The following is a 25,756-nucleotide window of genomic DNA, read 5'->3' as shown; positions in this document are numbered from 1 at the left end:
CCTATGGAGCTCTGGGGTGGGTGGGGGGCAAGGAGCAATGTCAGGGCTCCCTGCATCCAGGTCACTTTCCCTGCCTGGGCTGCCTCAGGAGCGGGCAGGAGAGCAGCAGCTCCGGAGGCCTCAGCCCAGCCCAGGTGGGAACAGTGACCTGGATGCAGGAAGCCCTGGTGTGTGTGTTGGGGGGAGTGTGTGACAGAGTGTGTGTGTGATAGAGAGAGGGAGTGTGTGTTGAGGGGAGTGTGTGTGTGCCTGTGTGAGTGTAAGAGCATGCTGTCTCTGTAGGAAAGCCCTCGGGTCAGGAGCCTGAAAGTGTGTTCAAACACAAGCCGTTGCTGACAGCTCCTGACCCAGAGGAGCAGCAGCGCACACAGATTCCCCCTGTCCCATCCCCTCAGCTCAGTGGAGACCAGGCACACAGGCAGAGGGGAGGGCGACACCCCATTTATCAGCCTCTGCACTCCCTGCACAACAGACAAGAAGACGCTCCCAGTCCGTAGCAGCGTGGCCAGGGGTGGCTCCGAGGAGAAACGGAGTGGGGCGGGACAGGAGCAGCAGTGGCTACACAGGGTGGTGGAGCGGGGGGATGCACCCTTGCTCTGCAGGAGTCAACTAGCTGGTCCTCCGACTGCCCCACTGCAGCTCCAGTCCCTCCACCCTCTCCAGACACTTCTGCTTGCCTTCCTGCCGCCTCCGTCAGCCCAGCTGGCTCTCGGCAGGTCAGCTGGGAATCAGGCAAACCCTGCCACCCGGACTGCCCACCCCAAAGGCTGGTCCTAATTAAGGCCATGAAAAAATCCTCAAGTGAAGAGAGGTTGAAAAGATTGAGAATGGTTACCACAGAGATGAATAAAAGGGAACATGATAAATGCATATGAGCCAGTTAATGGAAGAGAGAAGGGAGACCAGGTTCTGGTATTCACCCTGCCTCTCAGCACAAAATCAAGGACTCAATCAATGACATTGAAAGGTGGCAGATAAAAAACATGCAATGCACAATTAGTCTATGGAACTCACTGCCACAGGATATCATTGAGGCCAAGAATTTAGCAGGATTGAAAAAAGAATTGGCATTTATGTGGGTAAGAAAAAGGTCCAGCATTTTAATGATAAAAGTAACAACACATGAGTTTTGGAAAGAATTTAAACCCTCCTGGTGCAGGCCATGAGCCATCCTCTGACTATTGAAGGTTAGGAGGAAGCTTTCACAGGGGACAGATTACCCCACATTTGTCTATGGTAGGTTCTTGTACCTTCATATGAAGCACCTGGTTCTGGCCACTGTTTGGGATGGCATATTGGATTGACCTCTCGTCTGATCCAGTGTGAGAGCCTCTATGTTCCTAGAAAATCTGGTGCGGAGCTTGGCAACAGGAGCAGTATTACACCCACAGTTGGGCCCTGCCGGGCCACAGCTCAGAGAACACCTGCAGTTTGTCCATCCACTCCTCCTTCTGTAGTACTTCATTCTGTTGCTGTTTTAAGCTAGGTGGAAGGAATCAATAGGATTTCCACCTGGATCACTGGTAAATAAAAGCATCATATTTGTAGTAATGAAGAGAGCATGCTTGTGCTCATCACTTAATCATGGAGCAGGTCCTCAAGGAATCAATTCTGAAGCACTTAAAGGAGAGGAAAGTGATCAGGAACAGTCAGCATGGATTCACCAAGGGCAAGTCATGCCTAACTAACCTAATTGCCTTCTATGATGAGATAACTGGTTCTGTGGATGAAGGGAAAGCAGTGGACGTGTTGTTCCTTGACTTTAGCAAAGCTTTTGACACGGTCTCCCACAGTATTCTTGCCAGCAAGTTAAAGAAGTATGGGCTGGATGAATGGACTCTAAAGTGGATAGAAAGCTGGCTAGATTGTCTGACTCAATGGGTAGTGATCAATGGCTCCATGTATAGTTAGCAGCCGGTATCAAGTGGAGTGTCCCAAGGGTCGGTCCTGGGGCCGGCTTTGTTCAATATCTTTATAAATGATCTGGAGGGGTGTGGATTGCACCCTCAGCAAGTTTGCAGATGACACTAAAGTGGGAGGAGAGGTAGATACGCTGGAGGGTAGGGATAGGATACAGAGGGCCCTAGACAAATTAGAGGATTGGGCCAAAAGAAATCTGATGAGGTTCAACAAGGACAAGCGCAGAGTCCTGCACTTAGGACAGAAGAATCCCATGCACCGCTACAGACTAGGGACTGAGCGGCTAGGCATCAGTTCTGCAGAAAAGGACCTAGGGGTTACAGTGGATGAGAAGCTGGATATGAGTCAACAGTGTGCCCTTGTTGCCAAGAAGGCCAATGGCATCTTGGGGTGTATAAGTAGGGGCATTGCCAGCAGATCGAGGGACGTGATCATTCCCCTATATTCGACATTGTTGAGGCCTCATCCGGAGTACTGTGTGCAGTTTTGGGCCCCACACTACAAGAAGGATGTGGAAAAATTGGAAAGAGTCCAGCAGAGGGCAACAAAATTGATTAGGGGTCTGGAACACATGATTTATGAGGAGAGGCTGAGGGAACTGGGGATGTTTACTCTACGGAAGAGAAGAATGAGGGGGGATTTGATAGCTGCTTTCAACTACCTGAAAGGGGGTTCCAAAGGGGATCGATCTAGACTGTTCTCAGTGGTAGCAGATGACAGAACAAGGAGTAATGGTCTCAAGTTGCAGTGGGGGAGATTTAGGTTGGATATTAGGAAAATCTTTTTCACTCGGAGGGTGGTGAAACACTGGGATGCGTTACCTAGGAAAGTGGTGGAATCTCCTTCCTTAGAAGTTTTTAAGGTCAGGCTTGACAAAGCCCTGGCTGGGATGATTTAGTTGGGGATTGGTCCTGCTTTGGGCAAGGGATTGAACTAGATGACCTCCTGAGGTCCCTCCCAACCCTGATATTCTATGATTCTATGATAATCTAACAAAAATGTGTCATTTACAAAGAAATGGGAAGTTTCTCTCCAGCTTGAGGACTGGAAAATAGCCCCTTGTCTCATTTCTTCAGCTATGACTGCTGGCTTCTTGATTTGATTTTCCCTTCCCTTTCTTCTCCCAAAATGTGATTCATCCTATGTCGTGTTTGCAGATTTTCCCTCAATGTGGTGCCTTCATTCCAGCCCTGAAATAACTTCTGAATGTGTCTGCTTAGGGAAGAAGTAGAAGATGCCAAATGCTCTGTGTGGAAAGGGTGCTGTATGAGCTAGGGACTGCCGGGGGAGGAGGGTTACAGTGAGTAACTAGCCAGAAAACTGTTCTGAAATGATGATGTATAGGGTTTTTGTTTCTGGGCTCTGAGTGCCTTTGGCACTAAAATTAAGTGGCTTCCAAAACGACTTCTAGGAAAAAGCTCTTTCTAGGCAGGACAAGGTAGGATTACTTTCATAATGGATGGTTTGAATCACACTCCATTGCTTGTAACACTTGTGCTCACCCCACTTTATTCTGTTGTCCACACTTGCTGTGTTATGTCTCATTTGGGCCATGAGGCCCTCCTGGCCCTCTCATTGAGTGCTCCTGGAGTGCTGTGTAAACATAAATAGCAGAATGGAGGTGCAGCTTCTTAACAGCCTAATTTCCTGCTACTGCAGCAGCTCCGGAAGTGCTCTTGGAGGGGGCCATTGAGAAGCATAGTGTGGGACGCTCTCCTTTCTTCTAGTTGCTCTCGGAACGCTCTGGGCAGCTTTGTCCTTCTCTCTTGAGGCCACGGTTCCTTACTTCCTTGACACTGGCCATCCCGTTTTCGGTTGGACTTCTAGGTGAGAATTGGGGATCATTGAGACTTCATCCGTCTGGTTCATCCCATTGCATTCCCCATTGTTTCCCTCCCTGGGACACATGAACAATGGCTGCCACACCTGCAGTTGGACAGTAGCCAGGAGTTGGCTCGCTGAGACAGGGTTACTTACATTCAACTGTGTGACGACTCTGTGTGAGATCCCATGCATCCTGCACCATCTGGTTCCCTTCCAGGTGTCAAATCATGGTAAACAAGAAGTGGGGCAGAGGTGGAATGCCTGGGGGTCGATGAGGCCTGATTTAGCTGTAGTGCTATGGCAGGCAGCGTGTTTGCTAGGGCATGTGCAAGCATTTACTGAGTCCATTGTCCTGAGGGTGGATACAGCAATAGGATTCAGACTCACAATTCAGTACGAGTCAAGTGATTCTATTCAGACCTGGGCTGGCAGGCTCGTTCTTTATCAAACACACACAGCACTCTGTTCCCCAACCTATTACTGGGTTCCTCAGCCCATGCACACTACAAACACTTCAGTGGACAAGAGTCCCCAGGCCAGCTGTCTAACCATACTATTCTGCTAACCTCCGTTAAACAATCTGCCCTTCCCTTGCATGGCTTCTCCCGCCCCTGCTGATAGGGTTTCTGTGTAAACAGAAGCCATTTTCTTGCTCCCTTCACTCATGCAGCAAGGTCACAGTCCAGTTGGTGTAACACAGCCACACTGGATTACAAGGTGTGTCTGGCTACTGTGTCCCTTCAGAGCCAAACTGCCCAGGTGTAAACTCTTGCATGGTCTTTCTGTCATCAAGCTGTACAGAAGGGAAACTGAGGCTGTGTCCACACTATGCTGGTATAACGCCATAGTGTAGATGCAGCCTACAGTGACATAACAGGTTTTTCCGTTGGTGTAGGAACACCACCTCCCTGAACAACAGTAGCTACATCAACAGAAGCATTCTGCTGTCAACATAAATGCATCTGTGCTGCGGATTAGGTCAGCATAGCAGTGTTGGTTAGAGGTGTGTTTTTTCCCTCACCCTTGACTAACATAGAATCGTAGAAGAGACCTCCGGAGGTCATCTAGTCCAACGCCCTGCTCAAAACAGGACCAACCCCAACTAAATCATCCCAGCCAGGGCTTTGTCAAGCAGGGCCTTAATAACCTCTAAGGATGGAGATTCCACCACCTCCCTAGGTAACCCATTCCAGTGCTTCACCACCCTCCTAGTGAAATAGTTTTTCCTAATATCCAGCCTAGACTTCCCCCACTGCAACTTGAGACCATCCAGAGCTCCATCCTCATTGGAACCCCCCTTCACGTAGTTGAAGACGGCTATCAAATCCCCCCTCACTCTTCTCCTCTGCAGACTAAATAAACCTAGTTCCCTCAGCCTCTCCTTGTAAGTCATGTTCCCCAGCCCCCTAATCATTTTCGTTGCCCTACTGGACACAGTACTCCAGGTGTGGCCTCACCAGTGCCGAATAGAGGGGAATAATCACTTCCCTTGATCTGCTGGCAATGCTCCTACTCATACAGCCCAATATGCTGTTGTCCTTCTTGGCGACAAGAGCACACTGCTGACTCGTATCCAGCTTCTCGTCCACTGTAATCCCCAGGTCCTTTTCTGCAGAACTGCTGCTTAACCAGTTGGTCCCCAGCCTGTAGCGGTGCATGGGATTCTTCCTTCCTAAGTGCAGAACTCTGCAATTGTCCTTGTTGAACCTCATCAGATTTCTTTTGGCCCAATCCTCCAATTTGTCTAGGTCACTCTGGAACCTATCCCTACCCTCCAGCATATCTACCTCTCCCCGCAGTTTAGTGTCATCTGCGAACTTGCTGAGGGTGCAATCCATCCCATCATCCAGATTATTAATGAAGATGTTGGGAAAAAAACGGCCCCAGGACCAACCTCAGGGGCACTCTGCTTGATACTGGCTGCCAACTAGACATCAAGCTGTTGATCACTACCCAGTGAGCCCAGTGATCTAGTCAGCTTTCTATCCACCTTATAGTCTATTCATCCAATCCATACTACTTTAACTTGCTGGCAAGAATACTGTGGAAGACCGTATCAAAAGCTTTGCTAAAGTCAAGATATATCACGTCCACAGAGCCAATTATCTCATCATAGAGGGCAATCAGGTTGGTCAGGCATGACTTGCCCTAGGTGAATCCATGTTGACTGTTCTTGATCACTTTCCTCTCCTCCAAGTGCTTCAAAATGGATTCCTTGAGGACCTGCTCCATGATTTTTCCAGGGACTGAGGTGAGACTCACCGGTCTGTAGTTCCCCAGATTCTCCTTTTCCCCTTTTTTTAAAGATGGGCACATAACCATGTCAACTTAATTTTTAGGTGTAGACCAAGCCTAAATGAGAGTGTGGGAAACAGAGACCCCAAAGTGTGCATCATGCTTCAGAAGACAGTGTTCTGAGACCACACAGTCGGTAGCCACTGCACGCCACACACTCCTTGTTCCTGGGGTTTCTCTTTGATTTAAATCATCATGCCTGTAATCTAATTAACACGGAACTGGGTTTCCAGTACAGTTGCCTGTTTGGTTCAATAAGAACACATTTGTACTAAAGGTTAATTAAATGAATTTTGCCTCCATTTAATTCATTTAAAATTATAGAACCAATCAATGCTTGCTAATGGAAAAGAGATTAAATATTTATGTCTATAAATTTCCCATGTCATTTTTGATTTTTCTTAATCTTTACTTCCGTTGGCTGGGTTCTGAAGGAGTATGAAAGCCCTAATGAAAAGTCCGTTTTGGATATTAATTGCAGATTTATCCAGTTTAAGTAAAAAAGACTTCCACATGTGTCTACTTAATGTACCTTGAATACAGGATTAGTTTCTATTACAAATGGGAAGGAAAAACAGCTGGGGTCTGCCCACGAGTGCAGGGAGAGCCTGCGGCTGAAGGCCCTCGAGAGCCAAAGACAAGAATGGAGCTGATAGGGCACCATCCTGTTCTTACAGCAGTTGTAGTCTTTTTAAGAGAGTTTTCTTTTACTATAACTGTGCTTGCTTTGCTTAACTCCCTCCAGACACTCGGTAGTACAGTGAATGTGGCAGAGCTTGCAGCAAGGAGATTTTTACTGGAGAGCACAATAAAGGGTTATCCATGAACAGCAAAGCTTTTGTAAAAACTAGTTGAAGCTCCTGAATTATTAACGCAATCAGTGTGCAGACATAAATGTTACAAATATGCTTTCATTTTATAAGTGAATGTTAGACAGTAGAGTCTTTGTTCCCATACCCACCAGCTCCCAAGCACAGAACTTCATGTTTTCTCTGGGAGAGGCACTGACATTGCTACCCCTTTGTTAAGGCAGGTTTCTCCTGCTGCTGTGTGTGTCTGTGATCTTAGTACCTCTGGCTGGGAACGTTCAGAACCTGGAATTGCCAGTGGGAACTATTTGCAGTTGCACATTGATGCAGTTGTTGGTTTGGGATTGCAAATGAGTGGTGACGAGGTGTTGGATTTATTTTAAAAGCATTGCATCTTCCCTTGGATGTCAGTGAGACAGAGGTGTGTTTGCTGCGACTCTTCTGTGGTAGCCTCTGGGGAGACTTGCAGAAAATGTGAAATGGAAAAAGTAAAGCAAAATGTCTATAAACATGTCTATATTAAAAATGAAGAGTGTCTGTATTCAGCGGGGGGAAGTGCCTGTCAGAGTTAGGATTCTAAGTGCAGTCAGATACAGCTCTCTGCTGCCTGCTCAACCCACTTCTACCAAACATCTGCATAATGCAGTAGTCACTGTATCAGAGGGGTAGCCATATTAGTCTGTGTCCACAAAAACAATGGGGAAGTGGGTTTTTTACCCACAGAAGCTTATGCCCAAATAAATCTGTTAGTCTTTAAGGTGCCGCCGGACTCCTTGTTGTTTTTGTAGTCACTGTAGTTCACCCAGAAGGTCAGCAGACTCCAGTGCTACCAGGCTGGGTGAGGAGTAGGAGGGTGAATTCCAGAGTCAGTTACTCAATGAATCTGAATACAGAATCATTCTCTGATCATTGATGAATGAAAATTGCAAAATATAATTAACGATGAGAGCTGACATGTCACTGGTGGTGATGGAGGCAAGGGAAGTGAACACAGGGCATGCCTCCTGAACTCTACTGAGCTGGGATGGTGGAAGAGGTAGGCTGTACATGCATACAGAGGGAAGGTGAGGTTTCTGATCGGATGCTCTGGGCAGTGATTTTATTGCAATTGTATCTTGGAGATTTTTGGTTTCTGTTAATACAAAGTTCTTGTTGGGTGGTGAAGCTCAGGTCTTGTTGGCAGGAGTGAGAGATGAGGATCTCCACTCACAAGCTTTGCGAGCCAGGCGATTAAAAAAAAATAAGCAGCCATTTGGGGAGGAGGGGGAGCCAATTCTGAAGGAAAACCTTTATTTTAAATTATTGTAACTTTGGCTTTAGACTCCAGAGCAGCATGTGAGAATTGTCAATATGGGCTGGGTGAGCCTTTCCTCAGCTCTGTGGGGATTCGGGAACCAAACTACAGCTTTAGAATTGCCAATATTGTCCTGACCTGAAAATACTTTAGGGAAACCTGAGCATGTTCTTGCAGCCCCTATATTCCCCAGCACTAGCTCCCTGATCATGTATGTTTGGGCTCTGGGATCACATCAGTTCAATAACTCACCTCTTTCTTTTGGGCTTGCAGGCGTACTTCCGACAGGGTGTTGCCCTTCAGTACCTTGGACGCCATGCAGACGCACTGGCAGCATTTGCATCTGGGCTGGCTCAGGATCCCAAGAGTCTGCAGCTTCTTGTTGGGATGGTGGAAGCCGCCATGAAATCTCCCATGCGAGGTAAGCAAAACGATCGGTGTCCAAGGCACTGCAGTTAGGCTGGCTGCAAGCATGAATGGACAGCAGTGCTAAAGGATCAGCATTTCCGAGAAAGGTAGGAAGCTGATTTCAGTTGGAAACTGATGCTGAGTCAGCACTTGAGGCAGGAGGAAACCTACGTAAGTGATGAGGGGCAGATTATAGGCGTTTTACATCTTCCATTGGGTCACCTGCTTCTGCGCCCTCTCAGAGGGGAAACCAAACTAGATGAGCCTCTTGTCTGATTCAGTGGGGCAGGGTGGTGGGGATGTTGGAAAGAGGGGCTTTGGCCTTGTCTGATGAGGCAGGGATACTGGAATAGGTGTGGCCTGATCGAGAACAGCAGTTCTTGTGTTCTGTGAAGTCCAGCTGTGCTACTTGGAAGTTAATGTATGGCTAACATCTCTGAAAAGGCTGAGCTGGCCACCCAGAACTGGTATTCTCCAGTCAGGGGAACACATGCATTCCCATCTACTAGAGGTCAAACACCTTATACCTTGTGAATTTCTTCTTTTCCACAGACAAGCGTGCTAATGTTTCACAAGTATTCGTAGTACAACTGCAGCAGATCACAGCCTTCCTGAAACTGTTTCAGTGCAAGGGCAGACTGGAAACGCAGGCTTTGCCGCAGCACTGGCTCTGTTGACCCTCCCAGTGTGATCCCACAATACCGTGGTGCCTGTGTGCCCCTTGAGCTCTACAAGAGTTCTGGCACTTAGGTAAACAGCTTTTTGAAATCCAAGGCTTGTGGTAGCCAGCAGGGCTCCACAGAAGCTTTTGTTTATTTTTCACGTCTCTCAGAACAAAAAGCCCCAGAAGAGGCAGATGACCAGGCTGCTAATTCACTTTTGTCCTTGACAAGTATGGAAATGGCTTGGCGCATGTGATGCTTTCAGCGCCCATGGTGTCTTGCCTCCCCTGTATAAAACATCTCCACTTCCAGGGGTGGGGATTTCACTCTCTTGAAGGGGAACTCCCTCACTGAACTGTTTCTAATCAGTTTTGTCGCAAGCACTTTGCTCGAGTGGTCTAATGCCATTTCCCAGTGGGGAGCATGGAGCGGATCAGCTCTGACTCTCAGCAGACGCTACTGGGAGCTTTGGAACTTAGGGCCAACCAGAGCTGAAATATGAAAAAAATATTGCAGTTTCCCTTTCACAGTGTTTTCTTATAGTTTTCCAAAATGAATTAATTTGGAGTTTTTTCTATGTAGCAAATACCTTATGAGGATAATTTCACCTATGCCATCCTGTGGTGTTGCTGCTGCCTAAAATATTGCCAAAATATGACATCAGGTTCATCCTTCTTGCTTTGTAGTAATTTGTTTTGATAGGTGAGACAATCTGCTGCATGCCTCGGTATTATCCATGAGCTCCTTCTGTCCGTATGGTGATATCGTGGTGGGAGTCTGCTATAGACCACCAGACCAGGGGGATGAGGTGGACGAGGCTTTCTTCCGGCAACTCACAGAAGTTACTAGATCGCAGGCCCTAGTTCTCATGGGAGACTTCAGTCACCCTGATATCTCCTGGGAGAGCAATACAGTGGTGCACAGACAATCCAGGAAGTTTTTGGAAAATGTAGGGGACAATTTCCTGGTGCAAGTGCTGGAGGAACCAACTAGGGGCAGAGCTCTTCTTGACCTGCTGCTCACAAACCGGGAAGAATTAGCAGGGGAAGCAAAAGTGGATGGGAACCTGGGAGGCAGTTACTATGAGATGGTCGAGTTCAGGATCCTGACACAGGGAAGAAAGGAGAGCAGCAGAATGCGGACCCTGGACTTCAGAAAAGCAGACTTGGACTCCCTCAGGGAACTGATGGGCAAGATCCCCTGGGAGAATAACATGAGGGGGAAAGGAGTCCAGGAGAGCTGGCTGTATTTTAAAGAATCCCTACTGAGGTTACAGGTACAAACCATCCCGATGTGTAGAAAGAATAGTAATTATGGCAGGCGACCAGCTTGGCTTAATAGTGAAATCCTTGCTGATCTTGAACACAAAAAAGAAGCTTACAAGAAGTGGAAGATTGGACAAATGACCAGGAAAGACTATAAAAATATTGCTCGGGGATGCAGGAGTGAAATCAGGAAGGCCAAATCACACCTGGAGTTGCAGCTAGCAAGAGATGTTAAGAGTAACAAGAAGGGTTTCTTCAGGTATGTTAGCAACAAGAAGAAAGTCAAGGAAAGTGTGGGCCCCTTACTGAATGAGGGAGGCAACCTAGTGACAGAGGATGTGGAAAAAGCTAATGTACTCAATGCTTTTTTTGCCTCTATCTTCACGAACAAGGTCAGCTCCCAGACTGCTGCACTGGGCAGCACAGCATGGGGAGGAGGTGACCAGCCCTCTGTGGAGAAAGAAGTGGTTCAGGACTATTTAGAAAAGCTGGACGATCACAAGTCCATGGGGCCGGATGCGCTGCATCTGAGAGTGCTAAAGGAGTTGGCGGATGTGATTGCAGAGCCATTGGACATTATCTTTGAAAACGCATGGCGATTGTGGGAAGTCCCGGACGACTGGAAAAAGGCTAATGTAGTGCCCATCTTTAAAAAAGAGAAGAAGGAGGATCCTGGGAACTACAGGCCAGTCAGCCTCACCTCAGTCCCTGGAAAAATCATGGAGCAGGTCCTCAAGGAATCAATTCTGAAGCACGTAGAGGAGAGGAAAGTGATCAGGAACAGTCAGCATGGATTCACCAAGGGCAAGTCATGCCTGACTAATCTAATTGCCTTCTATGACGAGATAACTGGCTCTGTGGATGAGGGGAAAGCGGTGGACGTGTTGTTCCTTGACTTTAGCAAAGCTTTTGACACGGTCTCTCACAATATTCTTGCCAGCAAATTAAAATAGCATGGGCTGGATGAATGGACTATAAGGTGGATAGAAAGCTGGCTAGATCGTCAGGCTCAACGGGTGGTGATCAATGGCTCCATGTCTAGTTGGCAGCCGGTATCGAGTGGAGTCCCCCAAGGGTCGGTCCTGGGGCCGGTTTTGTTCAATATCTTCATAAATGATCTGGAGGATGGTGTGGATTGCACCCTCAGCAAGTTTGCAGATGACACTAAAGTGGGAGGAGAGGTAGATACGCTGGAGGGTAGGGATAGGATACAGAGGGACCTAGACAAATTGGAGGATTGGGCAAAAAGAAATCTGATGAGGTTCAACAAGGACAAGTGCAGAGTCCTGCACTTAGGACAGAAGAATCCCATGCACCGCTACAGACTAGAGACCGAATGGCTCGGCATCAGTTCTGCAGAAAAGGACCTAGGGGTTACTGGGGACGAGAAGCTGGATATGAGTCAACAGTGTGCCCTTGTTGCCAAGAAGGCCAATGGCATTTTGGGGTGTATACGTAGGGGCATTGCCAGCAGATCGAGGGATGTGATCGTTCCCCTCTATTCGACATTGGTGAGGCCTCATCTGGAGTACTGTGTCCAGTTTTGGGCCCCACACTACAAGAAGGATGTGGAAAAATTGGAAAGAGTCCAGCAGAGGGCAACAAAAATTATTAGGGGTCTGGAACACATGATTTATGAGGAGAGGCTGAGGGAACTGGGATTGTTTAGTCTGCAGAAGAGAAAAATGAGGGGGGATTTGATAGCTGCTTTCAACTACCTGAAAGGGGGTTCCAAAGAGGATGGATCTAGAGTGTTCTCAGTGGTAGCATATGACAGAATGAGGAGTAATGGTCTCAAGTTGCAGTGGGGAAGGTTTAGGTTGGATATTAGGAAAAACTTTTTCACTCGGAGGGTGGTGAAACACTGGAATGCGTTACCTAGGGAGGCGGTGGAATCTCCTTCCTGAGATATTTTTAAGGTCAGGCTTGACAAAGCCTTGGCTGGGATGATTCAGTTGGGGATCGGTCCTGCTTTGAGCAGGGGGTTGGACTAAATGACCTCCTGAGGTCCCTTCAAACTCTGATATTCTATGATTCTCTCACCAGGCTGCAGTGCCTATACATGCCTCAGAGTTAGGAGACTCTACAGTTCTTCATCATTTGGTAGCTCTTTTGTGAACTGCCTCCAACCTGTAAATATCATTGTGGTGTTGAAGTGCCTGGAAAGGAGCACATACCATATTCTAGGAGCAATCACACTGCAGAGAGACTATCCCCTCCCTGCCCCAGGACGTGATTCTTCTGTGTCAGCAGCCCAAAGCTGCGACGGCCTTTCTTGCTGTCTTATTGTATTGCAATTTCATGTCTTTGTTGCTGTCCAGTCTGATCTCTAGGTCTCTCAGCATTACTGCTCTCCCTGTGTCTCCCTTCCACTGACTATTTTTGCCTCATTAGTATTAATTATTGTAATGCTAATGTTCAGAAGCCCCACTCAGGATGTGACCCCATTTGTGCTGGGCACGGTACAGATACATACCAGAGTATGGTCCCTATCCCACAGAGTTTACCTTTGAGAGAGACAAATAACCACAGTGGGTTGGTGGAGAGGGAAATAAATACCGGTAGACCTGCAGAGAGACACCTCTATTTTTGTCATTGTTCCTGTGGTAATAAATAACCAAAGTGCCGATTACCCCAAGATTAGAGAAGATTAGTCTTCTCTTCTGCAGACTAAGCAATCCCAGTTCCCTCAGCCTCTACTCATAAGTCATATGTTCTAGACCCCTAATCATTTTTGTTGCCCTTCGCTGGACTCTCTCCAATTTATCCACATCCTTCTTGTAGTGTGGGGCCCAAAACTGGACACAGTACTCCAGATGAGGCCTCACCAATGTCGAATAGATGGGGGAAGATCACGTCCCTTGATCTGCTCGCTATGCCCCTACTTATACATCCCAAAATGCCATTGGCCTTCTTGGCAACAAGGGCACACTGTTGACTCATATCCAGCTTCTCGTCCACTGTCACCCCTAGGTCCTTTTCTGCAGAACTGCTGCCTAGCCATTCGGTCCCTAGTCTGTAGCTGTGCATTGGGTTCTTCCGTCCTAAGTGCAGGACCCTGCACTTATCCTTATTGAACCTCATCAGATTTCTTTTGACCCAATCCTCCAATTTGTCCAGGTCCCTCTATATCCTATCCCTGCCCTCCAGGGTATCTTCCACTCCTCCCAGTTTAGTATCATCCGCAAATTTGCTGAGAGTGCAATCCACACCATCCTCCAGATCATTTATGAAGATATTGAACAAAACCAAACCCTGGGGCACTCCACTTGACACCGGCTGCCAACTAGACATGGAGCCATTGATCACTACCTGTTGAGCCCGACAATCTAGCCAACTTTCTACCCACCTTATAGTGCATTCATCCAGCCCATACTTCTTTAACTTTAAGATCCTTTCTGTATCCTTCTGGACATGTCCCTCAAACTTCGTACAATGCCTTTATTATTATTTATTGGTTATATTCCTCCAGCAGTTGTTCAGTCCATGTAAACCGACTTATATATAAGCTGCTTTGAGCTAGTTTTTCAGATAAGATCTTGTGACCTGGGATATCCACAGAGGTAACATTTACTTCATTCCCTTCATCCACTCTGATAATTTGGTCACCGAAAGGCGATGTAGTTTGGGTGACATAATGTGTTCTTGTAACTCCACAGCACTGTATATTGGTCATGGTGCTGTTACCCCTACAGAGTTACAGTTTTCTCCTTTCATAGGTAATTCCATTATTGTACGAGAAATGGGAGTTACAGTCAGACTTACAGGGATAGTAATTGCTAGGATTTCTTTCCTTCAGAGTTCAGAGAAGAGCAACAAAGAGCAAAGGAGCTGGAAGCATTGAGTGACTTCTGAGGAAAGATTAAAAGTTAAATCTCTTTAGCTTGGCTCACTACGGGGGATGTGGAGCTTAAGTTTGCAGTACAGATCGCTGAGGCCAAACCTCTCCTCCTACAATAATACCATTCTCCTCCCTCAGTGGGTGGCACACCTTGGACAGGTGATCTCTGCTGGGAAAGCCCTGGTTCCAGCACTGCCTTCACAGTGTAATGGTTCTGTCTGCATAGTGCTTCATGGCAACTTTCCACCACAGACCCAGGACAGGCTATGCTGTTCCCCCATCTGATTGTAGTGTTAGATTACACGTGGAACAGCTCACGTGACATGCTCACTCTTAGCTCTTTTTTCCAGGAGCAGTCTTCACTTCCTTTTCTATTGTCTTTCCTCCCTGAACCCCTACCCCACATGGTGTGTTACATTTTCTAATTAAAGCCAAGTCTACACTACAGACCTATATCGGTATAACTACGTCGCTCAGGGTTGTGAAAAATCCACACCCCTGAGCAACGCAGTTATACCGATCTAACCCCCCCGTGCAGACAGTGCTGTGTCGACGGGGGAAGCGTCTCCTGCCATGGCGGACAGCGCTGCATTGGTAGGGAGGTGGATTCACTACGCTGACAGGAGATATTCTCCTGTTGGCATTGTAGCATCTTCACATGCACGCGAAGACAAGCCCTCGAACTGTAAACTCCTGATGGCAGGGTCTGTCTTTGTACTTGTTTGTACAGTGCCTTGCACATCAACAGCACTGTATAAACAACAGTTAATCTGTATATGCTTATGGCTTCCTCTGCATCATCTGCCACTGTCCACTGTCAGAGACAGGATCCTGTATTAAACAGCAACTGCAGTACCAGAAGAGATCATCATCTTCTGGCTGTATTTAATCCCATCCCTGACCGGAATGTCACTCGTAATATACAACATAGACAGCCTGTTCCTCTGCTCAGAGGGCTGTTAAAATGCTCTCTACTTGCTGTACATACAGTTAATAATTGTAGGCAGAAATAATGAAAGTAGGGCACAAATGGCTTTCTCAGGTTGCCATGGTTATGTTGATTCAGGCGAGAGCAGCCTTGTCAAGAAGTGCAACCATCCTAATTTTTAAAAATTACATTTTAACACTGTATCGTTGCCTAGAGAAGAGAGCTGCAGATTTTAAACCCCAGCCTTATTATTGTCCTTTAAGGGACATACTATGGCAGGATTCATGTGACTAATAAAACAATTCGTTATAACTGCACTCCAGCTGCAGTGGCTAGCCTAGGTCCAGTTTGGTCACTCAGCATAGCACCTATAGTCCAGGGGAACCCTGGTACTCCTTGTTCTTGTGGCCAGTTAAGCCAACCTGAATGGGTTCCTTGTTGCTGAGTGGCTGCTTTCCCTTTTCAGTGGGTTTCTCCCAGTTAATTTTTTCCTTCTATCTTGCTCTTGAGTGTCACAAAGTGCAGGACTGTGACACCCAAATAGCTGATATTTCTCGTTGTGCCATTGAATACATGTTACAAAATAGCCGCATGTTACAAAATTTGCATGTGTCACTTTGTCTTTCACCTCTCATGGGTGTTAATGGACTGACTTCAGGATGCTTGTGTACCTTTGGCATGTGGAGTAATTCTGCCTTCCCTTCCTTATTTTAGAGTCACTCGAGCCAACCTATCAGCAACTTCAGAAGATGAAGCTGGACAAGAGCCCCTTTGTGGTGGTATCAGTGGTTGGCCAGGAGCTCCTGACTGCAGGCCACCATGGTGCTTCTGTGGTTGTATTAGAAGCTGCCCTGAAGATCGGCACTTGCAGCTTGAAGCTGAGGGGATCAGTGTTCTCTGCTCTGAGCAGTGCTTACTGGTCTCTTGGGAACACAGAGAAAAGCACAGGATACATGCAGCAGGACTTGGATGTAGCCAAGACATTAGGTAGAGATCTCATTTTCACTCATTCAATCTCTGGTTTAGTGCTGAATTGTTATAAATGGAGCAAATTAACAGGAATGGCAGTGGGATGAATCGTTAGTGCTGAAGCTGCTGAGCCACACAAACAACGTTCTTATTTGCAACAGAATGTGTGAGTTGGGTCGGGTAACCAGACAGCAAATGTGAAAAATCGGGATGGGGTGGGGGGGTCATAGGAGCCTATATAGGAAAAAGACCCAAAAATGGGGACTGTCCCTATAAAATCAGGACATCTGGTCGCTCTAGTTATGGGGATCCTGGGTATGTGCTAAAGGGACATTCAAGGGATTTCTTTGTGGCATCGTGTGTCTGTGAACTGGCTTTTCAAGTGAGGGGTGTGCTCAAATAATCTGAACTACTAAGGGCTTGTCTACAGTACAAATGCTTTGGTGCCATAGTTAAACCAGTCTAGCTATGCTGGCAGTGTGCCCTAGTGGAGACACGGCTTATACTGACAAAAGTTCTGCTTTGGCATAATTAAACCACATCCCCACAAAGGATGTGTCATGGCAGCAGGACTATCTTGCTGGTATAACTGGGTCTGCACCAGTGTTCCCTCTAAGCTGTGCAGCCGCACAAGAGTCACTCAAGTAGAGCTGCACACATTCGGCGACTTGTGTTTAGGTCCCCCCCCCCCCCCCCCCGCTGCTCCACGGCCGTGCTGCTCCTGCCCTCTGCCTTGGAGCCCATGGCCAGCTGCTCCCGGGACTCTCCTGCTTGCTGTGTGTGTGGGGGGGGCGGGAAGGAGGAGGAAGGGGAAGGGAGGTGCTGATGTCAGGGTATCCCCTTGCCCATGTACCCCATCTCCGAGGAGCAGGGGAGGGGCAGACAGGGCTTGGGAGTTAGTTGGAGCTGCTGGTGGCTGCTGCAGTCTGAACGAGCCTACAGACTGGTGAGTGCCACTCTGCTTAAAGAGACAATGCGTGGTCTCTCATACACTTCTCCAGAAGCCAGCACACACACACATACACACACTGTGTGTGGGTGTCTCTCTCTATCTCTCTCTCACACACACTGTCTCGGTCTCTCTCTCACACACATGCACACACCCGCTCTCTTGCACGGACACACAAACATGCACAGTGTCTTTTTAACACTCCCCTCCCAATAGATACTTGTGGTGATGGTGGTGGTACTTCCTGCAGTGCACATATATTCTCTGGAATTTTATTCTTTCAAAGTACTGGGTTTTTTTAGTTTTTTGACTGGTCTATGCATTTCATATTTTTATTTCTCTTACTCTTAAATTTAATTGTTTGAGTAGTGAGCCCTAAAATGCCTAACCTGTCCTGGCTGGAGTAATTATCCCTATGGTAACTTTTTAAAAATATACATTCTATCTAGGGTTTTTGTTTCTACTGGTGGCGCACATGCACATTACCTCGATATTGGTGCACATAAAATGAACTCCACACAGGGATGGAAACAATTAGAGGGAACATTGGTCTGCACTGGTATTTTTACTGGCATCGCTGTGTCAGTTAGGGGTGTGGTTTTCTCCCTCATCCCTACCCAACAGACATGCTGGCAAAAGTTTGTAATGTGGACTAGGCCTACGGCACCTCACAGGATTTTGAAATAGTTGTAATAACTCAGGAGAGAGGCTGAGGTATCATTGTGGGCTACTCAATGAAACCACTGCTCACTGTGCAGTGGCAGTCGAAAAAGCAAACAACATATTAGTGTTCACAGGAATTTGATGGAAAATAACAATTAAAACCATTCTGTAAATCAATGGCATGCCCTCACCTGAAATGGTATGTTTGTTCCTGGTTTTCCTATCTCAAAGGATAAAGCAGAAATAGACAGGGTTCTGAGGTGGGTGACAGAAATGATTAGAGGCCTAAAACAACTGCCATATGGAGAGAAATTGAAAAAACTGGGATTGCTTAGTTAGAGCGCAGGCAAATAAGAAGGGGCATGCGAATTGTGCAGAGCAATAACCAGTGCAGAGGAGGTAGATTGGGCACTGTTATTCACTCTGTCCCATACTAGAAGAAGAGACATGCAGTGAAATTGAAAAGTCACAACTTTAATATTGGTAGAATGAAATGCTACTTAGCACAATGTATACTTAACTGGCCAAGCTCACTGCTACAAGATATCATTCAAGCACAGAGCTTAGCAGAACCCAGAAAAGGAAAGGCTGAGAGCATCCACAGTCACACTGGACAGGATTGAACATCAAATCTTGGCAGGGATAGAATTTCCCTCTTTTGTGGTTTCTTAAAGCTTTCTCTGAAATATCTGACACAGACCCTTGTCAGAGCCAAGAGACTGGTCTGACTGTGAAATCGCCAAGCACTGTCGCACAGTTTGACATGGCTGTTAGTCTCTCCTCCAAAGTGGTTCAGGACTGGTCTAGCGAGCGGCAGAACAGGTTGGGAGGGAGGGACGTTGGCGGAGATGGAGGGGCTGACTGGGAAGATCCCTAGGTAAAGGTTACCGTGCTAGGTGGAATGTACATTACTTAGGAGTGCTGTAGGTCCGGATTGGAGGGCATTGCCTGCAGGGTGTGGGACCACAGGGGTTGGGGGTATCACTGCTGAAGATCAGTGGTTAGAGAAGTTGGGCGAGCTATGTGAGGACTCCAAAATGGAATAGCAGGTGTGCTGCAGGGCAGGACTGGGGGCGTTAGCAGAAGTGTGTGTGGGGGAGGGGTGTTTGCTGAGAAAGCTGGCCCAGTGCTTGTCAGCATTGTGCCTGGACCAAGCCTGTCCAATCCAGCCCAGCATTTTCGTGGACACAGATTTCTCACATCTTCAACAAAAAGTAAACAGGAAAAAAAGAGAGGCTGTTACCAAGGTGTTAAGCCAAAGAGGGGTCTAAGGTGACATCAAAGTGGAGTCTGGGGGTTAATTTGGAGAATTGTCTGCTTCCCTCTTCAAGGACTGGGAAGAGAGGAGAATTCTGGCCGCGTACTGAGTCTGTGGCCAGGTTTGTTCTGAACCTGGCTCTCCCAGTGGAGCATCCTTTGCATGATGTGTTCCACTCTCTTGGCTGGACTCTTTCAAAGACCCTTCGTTAGCTAACTTTTGTTTTGTTTGCATGTGACTCAGGTGACCAGATGGGAGAATGCCGAGCTCATGGGAATCTGGGCTCCGCATTCTTCTCCAAAGGAAATTACCGGGAGGCCCTTACTAACCACAGACATCAGCTGGTGCTCGCCATGAAACTCAAGGACAGAGAGGTAGGAACCTTGCTAAATAGACTGGATTGGGAATTGGCACTGTGTGGCTTTCTGAAGAAGCACGAACGTCCCCCTGAGATCCCAAGAATGCCTGCCCCTTTGACCCTCTGGGAAGTTTGAAGCTATGTAACTTCTTGTCCACCTAACATGTAACAAGACACTTAGTCCTGCCCAGAGTGCAGGGGATGGGACTAGAGACCTCTTGAGTCCCTGCCAGTCCTACGAGTCTATGAATGCTATTATGGAGACAGCATGGTCCAGTGGATAGTGCATAGGCTTGGGCATCAGGAGACTTTGGTTCTATTCCCACCTTGGCCTGTCTCTAACATGCTATTTGACCTTGGGCAAGTCATGTCACCTCTCTCTGCCTCTGTTCCCCTCCCACCCTTTGTCTGTCCTGTCAGTTTAGACTGGAGACTCTGTGGGGCAGAGACTGCTCTTACTATGTGTAGCACAAAGGGCCCTGGCTGTGGGTGGGGCCTCTAGCTGCTACTAATACTATTAATTTGGAGTGCATTAGCATGCACCATGTGCTATGTGCTTTCCATCCATGTAATACAAGACAGTCCCTACCCCAAGGAGCTCCCAGACTTAATAAAACAAGCAACAAGCAAAGAAGGAGGGAGGGAGAGAAAGCATTCAACAGTTATATGTAAATAAGCAAGTATGATTGATTTAGCAATCCGGAAAGTATAAAATGAGATGTGAGCTGCAGTGTTGGTGTTAATGGCTGTTATTTACTTCATTTGAATCTCCTTGGTATTTACCCCACAGCCTCTCAGGTGTTAAACCGGGCCTTCTGCCAGCTCAGAGGAGTGTACTGTATGCAGGCTAAGGGATCTTTGAGGAGTGTATGTCCCGAGAGCTAACCTCTGTGAGTTCACTGTAAGGACAGAGGCATCATTTTAGTGTACTTTCTGGAACAAAAGATTTTGTATCCAATAGTTCAGGAACTTACAGTGAGCGGTTACAGGGGGTAGGATGGGGGGAGTTGAAGGGAGGTTGAGGGTGAGTGGATATGTTTGAAGGCAAATTGTAGGTGAGGGGACATGAGTGTGTGAGTGATTGTGTTTGAGGTCAGATTTGAGTCTGTGTGAGTGGGGGGAAAGGGATGTCTTTGGGGCCAGATATAATTGAGGGTGTAAGAGTGACCTTACCAGTGCTTGGTTGTGAAGCCCCATTTTAGGTGGCTGTCAGGTTTACTGAAGTGTAAGCCGTTAGGAAAGGCACCCTGCAGTGGGTAGTGGAGGAGCTGTGATTGGGGGCAGGGAGCTGCCAGACAATTTCATGATTATTTACCATCTGGAAAATTTCCCCAATCACTTTCTGATTCCCTGTTTCCGTTCACACACGGCTGGGAAGCTGTTACCCATCATCTTTTTATAGCTGTGCTGATTAGGACTCCCTGTGCTTTGTAAGTGGCAATCTACATAGCTGCAACTCTTCCTGGGGTATTTCTCAGCAGCCCCATGGGCTTTGCAGGGCTGACCCCAGAAGCTGATGAAGATGTAAGGTATGAGGAGGACCATGGGCAGATAGTGATACTGATTGTTGGAGGCCGGAAGCAGCTGCCACCTGGATAGCAAGGGGAAGTCTAGGGCGTAGTGTAAATGCTAATGGAGCCACAGGGTGCTAGAGGAGGTTGGGGATGGAAGTCTCTGAAGGTTCCTCTGGTGAGTGAGCTCAGGCTGCCAGCCTAGTAGTGCTGGGCGCCCAAAGCCTACCTGTGCTCCAGGTGTTAGGTAGGCTGCTAAGACAGTCAGCTCGGTGTCATCTGGAGTTACACAGCCAATGGCTGCTATCTAGAAATGTATGCACTGCATTCAGCAGGTACACGGGAGTCTGCCAGGCAGGTTGGATTTCCTGGCCTTTGATGCAGAGCTCATGTGAGGGATCGCAAATCTTGAACCTGGGTTCACGGGTCCCCCAGGCAGTCCTCAGACTGCAGCCACCACCCAGCAGCAAGCAGGGAGTGTGGGCTGGTGGGTCCTAGTTCACCATAGCTGTTGCCCAAAAAGCTCCCAATTGGAGATGTCCAGCCTCTCCAGTTGGCTAAGACTCACCCTTTCAGCCAGAAGGAAGCACAGGATATTATCCAAGCAACTAGGTGATCCCTGGCTTGCTGCTACATTGGACCTTGCCTTCTCGCCTGACTCCTGCCTTGTTCCTGCCCTCCTGCTTTGTTCAGATCCACCCCAAGCTACCGACTCCAGCTTTGAGCGTTTGCTTGGCTCCCAACTCTGTCTCTGGCTCAGACCTCTGGGTCCTGGTGCCTGATTCCTGCTCTGACCACTAGGTCTGACCGCCTCACTCTTGGTCTACTACAGCTCCTTCACTGGGTTTTATGTTCTATTCAGAGACCATGGTGTGAATCTGAGCGAGCTAATGGCTGGTCTTGTAGCTGGCTGAGTGCTGGAAATGGGCCCTTAACACTTCCAGAGCAACGCAGTGATCAGCCCCGACAGACTCACCCCAGGAGCACTGTGAAAACAAAGAAAAGGGTGTAACACAGAAGCAAAGCCCAGACCTTGCTGATTGGTGGAGGAGAGAACTACATCGGATGTCTACACTTCGCAATATTGGGAAAGGGCTCAGGCACCATGTTGAGGGAGGCCATGTCAGAACCTAGAGAGAGAGCTAGAACACAGATTAGCTCATCTGAGAAGTGACCCTGAGTAGCGAGTGCTGAGTGCTCTGTTTCATTAACATTAGACCAGTAATGGAAATAATTCCCAGAAGCTGAGCTGGGTGGGTTTTATTTTGTCTGAAGCTAATGCCCTGGATCCAAGAGCATTTTGTATTGAAACCCTGTGCACTAGAATTCAGGGGAATGAAGCTTATTCACAATAGTTTTCAATTTATGACACATCTGGGTACATAATTAACCGTTACTGACAACAAATGGCTACTTGGGTTTGTGAGAAAGCTGAGCCTCTTGGATTTCCTGTAGGATGTAACCACAGGAAATTAATTTGGCGCTTTCTGATGACATCATGTTGACCACAGAGCTTCCTCTGAACACAAAGCTGTTTTTCTTGGCCTCCGTTGCAGACGTTTTTAGAACATGAATATTATTCTAAAGTTGCAATGGTGTTGCTGTGAATTCCACCAGAAGGCAGTTGTGTGTGTGTGTGTGTGTGTGTGTGTGAGTGACTGTAATGAGGTAATTGTTTAACCTCCAGCTGTACAGCTGGAATTGGCTTAGAAGGTAAAAATGCTCCTTTGTACCAGAGTCCTCTGTCCTCACAGGGAGTATTGACTTCTGAAGCCTCTGTAACAATGAGTGCACCACAGGCTTCTGCTAGATCTAATAGCCCATCAGCCCAGAAAAAAGTTCCAGGGGGCTTTGTATCTGCAAGACCCAGGGCCTCTCTTCTCCCTGTAACATAGGTGTCAGGAAAACTTGTATCAGCTGAGTAGGGACAGATGGGCTTGTGAGGAGGATGAGAGGTTTGTCTCCCTGGTGATGGGAAATGTACAGTAGCTTCTTTATAAAGGAGAGAGAGTTTGTGCAGCTCCTGTTAACTGCAGTGTATATTGCGACCTGTGGCCTCTTCCCCACAAAGAGAATGTGTTAGCAGATGATTCTGCCTTTGGAGGTGGCAGTGTGTGATAGGAGAGGGACAAGCTGGGGTTAATGTGGTTTTCCCAAACAGACTAATGTAAGAGTGTGCATGTGTGTGGGGTTTTGTTTTGTTGGTTTGTTTGTTTTTAAAGGCTTGGCATTAACATGTCTTCACCAGCATGCACCCAAGAGACGTCAGGAGTTAGAATGGACTAGAAACGAACATGACAACAGTAGAACCTCAGACAGACACTGGAGAGAGAGCAGTTGGGGATTAACATGCCTCCAGCATTGCCCCAAGAGATACCAGAGCAGTGAGCAAAGTTGTGTGTTCAGGTGACTGGGATGGAAGCAGCAGCAGGTGACTGGAGTCTCTGTTTCATGAACTCTGTCCTAGTAGGATTCAGATTCCCAGTGTAAATGCAATACATAATGGAAAGTGTGAGGGAGGTGCATGTGGTGTGTAGAACGCAGTACTTTCCATTGCCAGTAATGATACTGTGTCTATAGTAGGTTAAGAATCTATTTGGCTACCTGCAGTTTATTGACCTCATTAGTGTTGTCATAAATATAAAGGGAAGGGTAAACCCCTTTGAAATCCCTCCTGGCCAGGGGAAAGCTCCTCTCACCTGTAAAGGGTTAAGACGCTAAAGGTAACCTCGCTGGCACCTGACCAAAATGACCAATGAGGAGACAAGATACTTTCAAAAGCTGGGAGGAGGGAGAGAAACAAAGGGTCGGTGTCTGTCTGTATGCTGCTCTTGCCAGGGACAGAACAGGAATGGAGTCTTAAAACTTTTAGTAAGTAATCTAGCTAGGTATGTGTTAGATTATGATTTCTTTAAATGGCTGAGAAAAGAATTGTGCTGAATAGAATAACTATTTCTGTCTGTGTATCTTTTTTGTAACTTAAGGTTTTGCCTAGAGGGGTTCTCTATGCTTTTGAATCTAATTACCCTGTAAGATATCTACCATCCTGATTTTACAGGGGGGATTTCTTTATTTCTATTTACTTCTATTTTTTTATTAAAAGTCTTCTTGTAAAAAACTGAATGCTTTTTCATTGTTCTCAGATCCAAGGGTTTGGGTCTGTGGTCACCTATGCAAATTGGTGAGGCTTTTTATCCAACATTTCCCAGGAAAGGGGGTGTGCAAGTGTTGGGAGGATTGTTCATTGTTCTTAAGATCCAAGGGTCTGGGTCTGCAGTCACCTAGGCAAACTGGTGAGGCTTTTTACCAAACCTTGTCCAGGAAGTGGGGTGCAGGGTTTTGGGAAGTATTTTGGGGGGAAAGACGTGTCCAAACAGCTCTTCCCCAGTAACCAGTATTAGTTTGGTGGTGGTAGCGGCCAGTCCAAGGACAATGGGGGGAATATTTTGTACCTTGGGGAAGTTTTGACCTAAGCTGGTAAAGATAAGCTTAGGAGGTTTTTTCATGCAGGTCCCCACATCTGTACCCTAGAGTTCAGAGTGGGGGAGGAACCTTGACAGTGTTCATGAGGAGGGATTATACCTGCAATGACAATTGAGTAGACACCAAGGTAAGAGATGAAATTATTGTATGGCCTTGTGTTACTGCATCATCCCCGGGGGCAGGTGCCTGCCCCACTGGCTTCCCACCCAGGTACACTGGGTGGTCCTGACTGTTGTCTGGAGTTCCCATGCTTCCAGTTGAATAAATAAGCAGATGCCACATTTGTCTTTATGGTGCTCAATCTGAACTTGAGTCCCACTCATGATGAACGGACTTTTTTTAACAACTAGAAATACCCCCCCATATTTGGACATTTACACAGGATGCAACTGTCTGAATTACAATCAGATTATAGGATCAGTCTCTTATTTCTGCTGCAGATGAAAAGGACATGGGTTTTGGAAATGTGATGTTACCAATCTGTCTCCCCCTGTAATTTAAGAGTCTCAATAATTATATCATGATTTATCAAGATCATAAGAAACAATTAGTCTCTCCTGGTCCTGTAGCATGGTTAGGTTTGCCTCTGTCTTTCATTTCTGACCTCCACTTCAGTCTGCCAGCCATACATGCTGTGACTAGAGATCACAGATGAAGCAAGTTTCATCAGAGAGGTTTGGCTCTAACTGGGTGAAGTGAGGTTAGATAAACCTGAAAATTGCTGGCTCTGATTCTGCTGCTGGAGTTGGCCAGCAAGATCAGGTGAAATCAGTTAAGACCCAGGCAGACTGCAAAGAGCTACAAAAGGATCTCTCAAAACTGGGTGACTAGGCAACAAAATGGCAGATGAAACTTAATGTCGATAAATGCAAAGTAATGCACATTGGAAAGCATAATCCCAACTATACATATAAAATGGTGGGGTCTAAATTAGCTGTTACCACTCAAGAAAGAGATCTTGGAATCATTGTGGATAATTCTCTGAAAATATCCACTCAATGTGCAGCGGCAGTCAAAAAAGTTAACAGAATACTGGGAATAATTGAGAAAGGGATAGATAATAGGACAGAAAATATCATGTTGCCTCTATATAAATCCATGGTATGCTCACATCTTGAATACTGTGTGCGCAGATGTGGTCACCCCATCTCAAAAAAGATATATTGGAATTGGAAAAAGTTCAGAATTTTAAGGGCAACAAAAACGATTAAGGATATGGAATGGCTGCCATATGAGGAGAGATTAATAAATCTGGTACTTTTCAGCTTGGAAAAGAGACTGCTAAGGGGAGATATGATTGAGATCTATAAAATCATGAC

General features: G+C 46.9%; 1 protein-coding gene across 3 annotated transcripts in view; it reads left to right on the top strand.

Annotated features, from left to right (window-relative positions):
- TTC28 (tetratricopeptide repeat domain 28) overlaps positions 1-25,756 on the top strand; it is a 504,428-nt gene that overhangs the window by 299,713 nt on the left and 178,959 nt on the right. For all 3 annotated transcript variants that reach the window (XM_084649138.1, XM_084649137.1, XM_084649139.1), the window contains exons 3-5: positions 8,416-8,563; positions 15,961-16,233; positions 19,329-19,459. In XM_084649138.1, the coding sequence (XP_084505264.1) occupies positions 8,416-8,563; positions 15,961-16,233; positions 19,329-19,459 (552 nt within the window). The remainder of the gene's footprint in view (positions 1-8,415; positions 8,564-15,960; positions 16,234-19,328; positions 19,460-25,756) is intronic.

The sequence above is a fragment of the Lepidochelys olivacea genome, assembly GCF_965140295.1.
Source record: "Lepidochelys olivacea isolate rLepOli2 genome assembly, chromosome: 15".
NCBI classification, from domain to species: domain Eukaryota; kingdom Metazoa; phylum Chordata; order Testudines; family Cheloniidae; genus Lepidochelys; species Lepidochelys olivacea.
The sequence above is the reverse complement of the archived record's forward strand: the minus strand, read 5'-3'. Positions and strand labels throughout refer to the sequence as shown.